General features: G+C 42.1%; 1 protein-coding gene across 2 annotated transcripts in view; it reads left to right on the top strand.

Moving 5' to 3' along the window:
• The first annotated feature begins 1,778 nt into the window (after positions 1 to 1,778).
• Positions 1,779 to 8,724, top strand: part of LOC141258359 (bifunctional protein GlmU-like) — a 222,226-nt gene continuing 215,280 nt past the window's right edge. The window contains exons 1-2 of one of the 2 annotated variants that reach the window (XM_073673364.1): positions 1,779 to 1,926; positions 4,802 to 4,861. In XM_073673364.1, the coding sequence (XP_073529465.1) occupies positions 1,924 to 1,926; positions 4,802 to 4,861 (63 nt within the window). In that variant the 5' untranslated portion in view covers positions 1,779 to 1,923. Of the gene's footprint in view, positions 1,927 to 4,801; positions 4,862 to 5,624; positions 5,705 to 8,724 lie in introns of those variants that run through there. The other variant, XM_073673365.1, reaches the window with a different exon arrangement.

The following is an 8,724-nucleotide window of genomic DNA, read 5'->3' as shown; positions in this document are numbered from 1 at the left end:
ATGACACGATTAATAAGTTTGAGCAGATCTGGACTCCATGGGTAAATTATAGTAGCCATATTCCTTTCATGATGCTTCCCCTGCACCTATCAGAAGTCATACTCCACAAGCCACCCCACTAGTTATCTCTTGAAGTAGTTCCTTCCCTGACTCCCTATTGGGAACTCCAAAATTTGTTGCATCACCAACCTGATATCCCCCGTTCTATGTGTTTGTTGGAGGTCTTCATTGGAATATTCTCCTCTTTGAGGTAGACCGTCAGTGTGGTTGAGCTATCTACTGTAGTTAAAGGGGTTGTCAGATCTAAAGCTACAAGTCTGCAGTCACTCTATGTGACTGCAGACTCCTAAATCATCACATTGTGTGCACTGCATGCTGTAAGGATTTACCAGTCTGCGGCCAACAACAGTCGGTCATGTGACCACAAATATGTGGTATGCATACTCCCCGCCACATTCCGACTAGACTGTGTCCGGCCTCGCTCAATACACTTGCATTAAGTGAGGCCTTGAACATCTAGTCAGAATGTGGCTGGGAGTATGCATATCACATCCTTGCAATCACATGACCGCCCGCACCGGAGAATCCTCACATCGCGCAGTGTGCTGGTTGTGAGGATTCACAAGTCTGCAGTCTCATAGGGGGACTGCAGACTTGTAGCTTTAGACCGGACAACCCCTTTAAGTCCACACATCAGGCTCTCACTGTCAAGCCACGGCCCCACTATCAGTATTTGCTCAGTATTCGGTCAGTATTTTTTCTCAGGCGTAGGAGCCAAAACCAGGTGAGGAACAATCAGAGAAAAGGTATAATAGAAACAAGTCACCAATTCTGTATTTATCACCCACTCCTGGTTTTGGCTCCCACTCCTTAGAAAAAATACTGACCAAATACTGACAGTGGAGTCGTGGCCTTATACTAGCGTGCACTCTGAACTTGAGCCGGCACACAAGCTCCACCCGTTAGAAGCTCTGGGTCATGTTTCTTATGTGTGCATTTAGATGTAGTAATGTGCACTGCTGTGATAAGTAATGTTTTATGACTGCCTATCATTCCCCAGGCTTCCTTTCTTTTTTTTGTCTTGTTGAATTGTTTATACAGTGTAGGTAGTTTTGCAAAAAAAAAACAACAAAGAAAAAAATTACAAATTTACAATTTTAAAAAATATATTCTAGACGATCATACTTTAAAATGTGTGTTCACTACTGTACCACTCTTAACCGATGACCCCAGGGTGCTGGTTAAAGTAAAAAAAAATTATACTTACCTACGGGACTGGTGCCACCACTTTTCTCTCAGCCCTGTGTCCCCCTCCAGTCTATTGACAAAACTAATGTCACAAATGTGCTGCAGCCAATCAGTAGCCGCTGATTGGCTGCGTCATTCACATTTTTCTTGGAGCAGAAGAAACACTCTCCTTCTGCTCGGACAAGACTGCTATAGCAGCTCTGCCTTAGTCACTTAAATTGGGGTGAGCTGCAATACCAGACACAGCCAGTGGACAGTTGTGGTGTTGTTCCTAGACAACCTCTTTAATGAACATTTTAAGTCTTTTTATGGACATTTATTACCAAAAATTGTAAGGAATGTAAAAAAAATATTGCATATGGCACTTATTAGTTTTTCTATTACTGAGTTAGATTTTATTAATCAGAGATGGTAATAAACCCCAAAATGAGAAACTCACCCATTGCTATTTACATGAAAACAGTAATATTTTTTATCCTTCGTCTGATCATCCACCATAACAATCCTTCTTACTCCAGCAGATGGCGCATGGAATCCTTAGGTAAATTGAGTTTATCGCCTGGAGGATACAGCGTCACATATGACCTTTGGACCACGACTAATGGTTTTTAAAAAGACAACAGTTCAGCCAAAAGTATGTCACCCTAAAGCAAACACTGGTTCCGCCCTTTAGTCATGGTGAGTTATCTGTTGTCCCTCTCCTCTAAGTGGAAATAATCTTATAATTTGGGAAAAGAAAGTTTTGTTCAATATGATCTGAGCGATTAACTGATTTTAGCGACATCCTAATGAATATATCTCCCTCTGCTTATTGTAGTCCTAGTATCCAAAGCTACTAAATTAAGTTGCCTTTTAATGTCTTTAAAGGTCTTATAGAAATGTAGCAGAGCTGAATTTGTGATGTGGAACAACTCACTGTGATATTTCACAATATGTTTTCTGGCGTAAAATCAACTGAATTACTATAATGCAGAGAATTTTAAGTCTTCATAGAGAATGCAACCTGAAATACTTCAAAGACTAAGCCAGCTCTGCTACATCTGTTATGTATTTTGGTTCAATCTAGGAAGTTTTGCTTTTGTTATGAAGACTAGTAATATTCTGGAGGTCATCTAAGTTTTAAAATGAGAGTTTATATATTCACCCATTTATGAACACTTTATCCTTGTGACTGGATATAATCTTGATGGGCTGCATTTACAAATCTATCAGCGGCTTTGTAAGATATTCAATTCTGAAGTGACCAACTGCTACAATATTTCTGGCCAATGTGTGTAAGAGATTAGAGTTGATTGCTGTGGAGATGCATAATGCATAAACTCATCCATCATTCCTGCACGGCACAATTTTTATTTAAACTATTGGTAGCATTTTTCATGTTTCTAACATTTTAACTTTTTCTAAAATATTATTATAAATGAGAATGAAAAACAATTGTCATTTTATAATTTTTTTTCTTTTTACATTGAAAACCAACTCTCAAATGTAATATCCATTCTTAAAGGGTAATTTCCCCCCCAAAAAATCAATTTATTTTAGGGAATTGATAGGGAATATCTTGCAAATATCTGGATGTCGGAACCCTAGCAATCCTGTTCTCTGGGCTCCAAAAATTTTTTGGGGCATATCCTTTAAAGACTTGATTATGATATACTTTTATTAAAGAAGTGGTCTGAAACCAAATTTGAATGTCACCCTAGTTGTCTATTTAATTTAATAAATCTTAATCAAATCACTTTTCTACTATACTTCAATTTAAAATATCCTACCGTTCCCTCTCTATATCTTCCTGCTTTTTTTTACTTCCGTTCCAATAATGGTTTGTTTGAGAATCCCCAGTGAATGCTGGGATACTCAAACGGGGCGTGATCAAGGGTTTGGGGATGGGGACAGTGCCACAGCTGTTTTTCCCCCACACTGAAACAAAGCGTCATCAGTGGCATCCATTTCAAGGACTGAGCTAGTCCCTGCTCTGCTGAGCATGCACTCATTCTCAATTCCGATGCATGCTCTGTATGCACTCACTGCTCACAATACTATATTCCTTTGAAAGCACAGTGACAGTGCGCTCCTTCACCAGATCTAATGAGAAATTGATGTGCCAGCAAGAGAGCGCACTGTCAGTGCGCGTTGAAAAGGTGAGAATGCGGCAAGCAGGAAGAGCAGAGACCAGTCCTGTTAGGGGGACGGTTGCAACAACTTTATTAAAATGATATGCAACTGAACCCCGGGGTCCACAATGCAGCCACAAAGACTGCGCCCGAACACCCACCAGGTAAGAGTGTAAGACAACCAACTTAAAGTGTAAATCCCTCCAGTGTTACAACACACCTGGACGGGAAAAGGGATTCGCACTATCTCCGTTGACTACACGAGAGATGTGCCACAAATAATAGTAGTCGTAGCCCTGTTAACTGCACAGAGGCTACGCAGCAGGCGCAAGGAAGTGTGTGTGACTCACGTTGGCGTATACGTGCTCCAGCCGGTGTGGGACCGGACTGCGGAGTAACTCTCACGTGGCTAACAGGCGGTGCCAGGGATACGGAACCCGTAGTCTGCTCGAGGTGTATAGCAACCTCCTTGCTGGAGCCAGACTACCAAACGGGAACTACCTGCCTCCCCCAGCTAAGTCTGCCTATGCCCCGCTGAACCTGCCTAAATGCCGCTAAACCTGCCTAAGCTACCTGTGCTAATCAGCTGAGTGAACTCTGGCATCAGCAGGTCATGGAGAGAACAGGTAGAGAGAACGTGGAGCCAAACAGCAAAGCATCCACACAGGAACACAACCTAAGCTCAATGATCAGAGCGCACCGCCATGCTTGTGGGCGGGCTATTTAAAGACTAAGGCCTGCCCACCGTCGCATTATTGGTCGCACTACTGATAACGTCACCCACGACCAATCAGGCGGTGCCAGATCACCGGAACAGCTGATACCAAACCACCAATCACGGTCCGCCATGTCACGGGCATGCTCAGTGCAGTGCATCCTGGACTTAGACTGTAGCAGCCCTGTTCCCCTCCGCAACCTATGCTTAACATTACTAGGAACGAAGACCCAAGAGACAGCCTGTACATCTCGTGCACTGGCTAGGCATTGGGACTGATGGCAATGCTAAGCAGCATCTGCCCTGGCTGGACCAGAATGGAAAACCACAGAATCCACTAATGACTCTGACCCAATTTCAGGTCCAGCAACCGCCCAACACCTAACAAGTCCAGCCCCTGAAACATACATCACTCATGACAGCCCCTGACAATGTCCCATTTCTCCAACAAAATGTCATTGGGACAGAAGTAAAAAAAAAAAAGCTGGTAGACAGGGATGGTAGGAAATTTTTAATTGCAGTCTATTAGGAAAGTAATTAGATTATTACATTCAATAGAAAGACATTTAGGAAGAAAATCAACTTTGGTTTTGGACCACCACTTTAACTTTTATTTTTTGTTTGTACAGTACATTGATAAAATATTCTTTCTTTCTTTCTTTTTCTTACTTTTTCCCACTGTCTGGATAACGAAAGTCAGTAAATTGTTTTTATTTTGTCCTGACAGAATCCAGTACGTTACCTTGGGCTGTTACTGCTTGTGTCAGACACATTTGCTTTTATTCAGGTAGGTTTCTAAATATTGTTTTTAATTAATTAAAATGTATTGCAGAGTAAGCAGATTTAGGAAGTTATAAAATCATACATTTCACAGATGACTTCACCTTTATGGTCTTTCTAGTACAGTAGTCTCCTGTTGCCTGAACACATAGGGGCATTTTGGAGTAGGATGCACTGAATTCATGAACAATTCATTAACTTAATGAATTCGGCTCATCTTATCAATGGTGTACGTCTCACCAGAAATGTTACCCAGTCCAGTCAGGGACTGAAGTAGTATTTCCTACGTAACCACTATTTATGAATTTGATGGGCAGCCATGCCCCTTAGCACCCTGGCTCCTTCCCAGCTACACTTTGACAGAGTTGCATGAATCTGGCATTAAAATACCAATAGACACAAAGTTTTTGCGTAACTCCGCATTGTGCAAAAATGTTGTGACTTTCAAAGTGTTTTCTGGCATAAAGACTTTGAATTGATGTCTTACTGTAGAAAATTATGATATACTAAATTGTATTATAGGATGTTTTTGTTGAGCCTATTTTTTGAGAGAAAGTTTTATCATACAATTATAACGTTTTTTTTTAATATATAGCAGATTTTAACAAAGTTTGGCTATGTTCACATCTGTGTGTAAGCCTTTATTGACAATTGCATCACTTTGAGTGAAACATTGGCGAAACCCTGTCAATCCCAATTTTATTGAATAGCATATGCATAAAAATGGAAGAGACTAGTGATGTGGTAGCATGAATTGTTAACCCTTTTTTGCAGGCAATCCCTGCATGTGTCACGGCTGTATCAGCCTCTCTGATTAATGCCCTCCTTGCCTCGGCTGAAAGTTTTGGTGGTAAGCCCTCTATTGGCAGGTTTGTTGTGCTTCAATGTTCTTTCCATTTGGTGATTATGGATTTGATGGTGCTCCATGGGGATCATCAGAGATTGGGATATTTTTTATAACCCAACCCTGACTTGAACTTCTCAACAACTTTGTCTCTGACTTGTTTGGAGATCTCCTTAATCTTCATGGTGTTGTTTGGTTATTGGTGCTTAACCCCTTTCTGACATGATCAGTAATAGAGCATTGCACTGGTCTGGGCCTATTGGACCAGGTATGTACTATTATGCATCATGGGATCACACCCGCACACAAGCGGTGACGGGCAATCGGCGCCGGGTGTCAGCTGATTGTCACAGCTGACACCCGTTGCTATGTAAATGGAGCAGTCCCGTACCACTCCCGGCCCATTAACCCCCAAAATGCTGCGATCAAAGTTGATTGCACCATTCCGAGAGCAAGGGGAGGTAAGCACCGCTTACTTACCTCCTCTCCGGCGTCCCGCGCTGTCAGTGCCGGGTCCCGGAAGTTGTCATGGTGACCCGATATCATCATGATGACATCTGGGTCACCAGGCAGCAGAAATTTACTTTGATCATGCGCAGTGCACGATCAAAGTAACTTCTGCATGCAGGCTGAGAGCTTGTATAGCACAGAGATCCTGCTGCTGCATCTCTATGCTATATAAGCGATCAGCCTGCAAAAAGTGAAAGTCCCATAGTGGGACAAAGTGTAAAAGAAAGAAAAAAAATTTGTACAAATATAAAAAAAAATTAAAAAAAGAATCCCAAAAAACCCTTTCCTTAAAAAAGCAACGCACTGTCAACGTGAAACGCGCATTGGGAAGCCGCAACAGCACCTTTTCCATCCCATTGGGGGGTCTCCAGCCTCTGGGTAAGTGACTTACCATAAGTCCAATTTCAGTTACATCCTTGGCACTATACCTTATGTGGGTTAATAGTTTTTGCTTCTTGGCTCTGACCATTCGTGGGGCATTATAGAAGCACCTCACCGTCTGGCCCTCTTTACAGACTATATATATTTAAAAGGTTTTCTCTGTGCCCTTTTGCAACATGTGGACTTGTGCATTTATGAACTTTTAGACCATTTTGCACTTCAATATATTCATACCCTCGCTACCCTTGGCTGGTTACTCGTCAGGGTGTCTGTTCTGCTCTGAACACACCGTATTTTAATGTACTTTACATGACTTTTTATAATCCAAATATGTACAGTACAGACCAAAAGTTTGGACACACCTTCTCATATACAGATTTTTCTGTATTTTCATGACTATGAAAATTGTACATTCACACTGAAGGCATCAAAATTATGAATTAACACATGTGGAATTGTATACTTAACAAAAAAGTGTGAAACAACTGAAAATATGTCTTATATTCTAGGTTCTTCAAAGTAGCCACCTTTTGCTTTGATGACTGCTTTGCACACTCTTGGCATTCTCTTGATGAGCTTCAAGAGGTAGTCACCGGAAATAATTTTCACTTCACAGGTGTGCCCTGTCAGGTTTAATAAGTTGGATTTCTTGCCTTATAAATGGGGTTGGGACCATCAATTGTGTTGTGCAGAAGTCTGGTGGATACACAGCTGATAGTCCTACTGAATAGACTGTTAGAATTTGTATTATGGCTATAAAAAAGCAGCTAAGTAAAGAAAAACGAGTGGCCATCATTACTTTAAGAAATGAAGGTCAGTCAGTGCGAAAAATTGGGAAAACTTTGAAAGTGTCCCCAAGTGCAGTTGCAAAAACCATCAAGCGCTACAAAGAAACTGGCTCACATGAGGACCACCCCAGGAAAGGAAGACCAAGAGTCACCTCTGCTTCTGAGGATAAGTTTATCCGAGTCACCAGCCTCAGAAATCGCAGGTTAACAGCAGCTCAGATTAGAGACCAGGTCAATACCACACAGAGTTCTAGCAGCAGACACATCTCTTCAACAACTGTTAAGAGGAGACTTTGTGCAGCAGGCCTTCATGGTAAAATAGCTGCTTGGAAACCACTGCTAAGGACAGGCAACAAGCAGAAGAGACTTATTTGGGCTAAAGAACACAAGGAATGGACATTAGACCAGTGGAAATCTGTGCTTTGGTCTGATGAGTCCAAATTTGAGATCTTTGGTTCCAACCACCGTGTCTTTGTGCGACGCAGAAAAGGTGAACGGATGGACTCTACATGCCTGGTTCCCACCGTGAAGCATGGAGGAGAAGGTGTGATGGTGTGGGGGTGCTTTGCTGGTGACACTGTTGGGGATTTATTCAAAATTGAAGGCATACTGAACTAGCATGGCTACCACAGCATCTTGCAACGGCATGCTATTCCATCCGGTTTGCGTTTAGTTGGACCATCATTTATTTTTCAACAGGACAATGACCCCGAACACTCCTCCAGGCTGTGTAAGGGCTATTTGACCAAGAAGGAGAGTGATGAGGTGCTACGCCAGATGACCTGGCCTCCACAGTCACCAGACCTGAACCCAATTGAGATGGTTTGGGGTGAGCTGAACCGCAGAGTGAAGGCAAAAGGGCCAACAAGTGCTAAGCATCTCTGGGACCTCCTTCAAGATGGCGTCCGCTAATTATTCAAGCACATTTTACATTCAAAAAGTCAAATGGAGCTCCTTCCCTTCTGAACCCTGCCATGTGCCCAAATAGTGGCTTTCCCCCACATATGGGGTATCGGATTACTCAAGAGAAATTACACAACAAATTTCTCGGTGCAGTTTCTCTTATTACCCTTATGAAAATGAAAAATTGGAGGCTGAAAAACATTTTTGTGGGAAAAATGTGAAAATTTTATTTTATTGACTCAATGTTATAAACTTCTGTGAAGCACCTGGGGGTTAAAGGTTCTCACCACACATCTAGAAAAGTTCCCTGAGGGGTCTAGTTTCCAAAATGGTGTCACTTGTGGGGGGTTTCCACTGTTTAGGCACATCAGGGGCTCCCCAAATGCAACATGGCGTCCGCTAATTATTCAAGCAAATTTTACATTCCAAAAGTCAAATGGTACT

Source organism: Phyllobates terribilis, unplaced genomic scaffold (genome assembly GCF_046119375.1).
Source record: "Phyllobates terribilis strain yellow unplaced genomic scaffold, ASM4611937v1 Scaffold_3__8_contigs__length_932513732, whole genome shotgun sequence".
NCBI classification, from domain to species: domain Eukaryota; kingdom Metazoa; phylum Chordata; class Amphibia; order Anura; family Dendrobatidae; genus Phyllobates; species Phyllobates terribilis.
The sequence above is the reverse complement of the archived record's forward strand: the minus strand, read 5'-3'. Positions and strand labels throughout refer to the sequence as shown.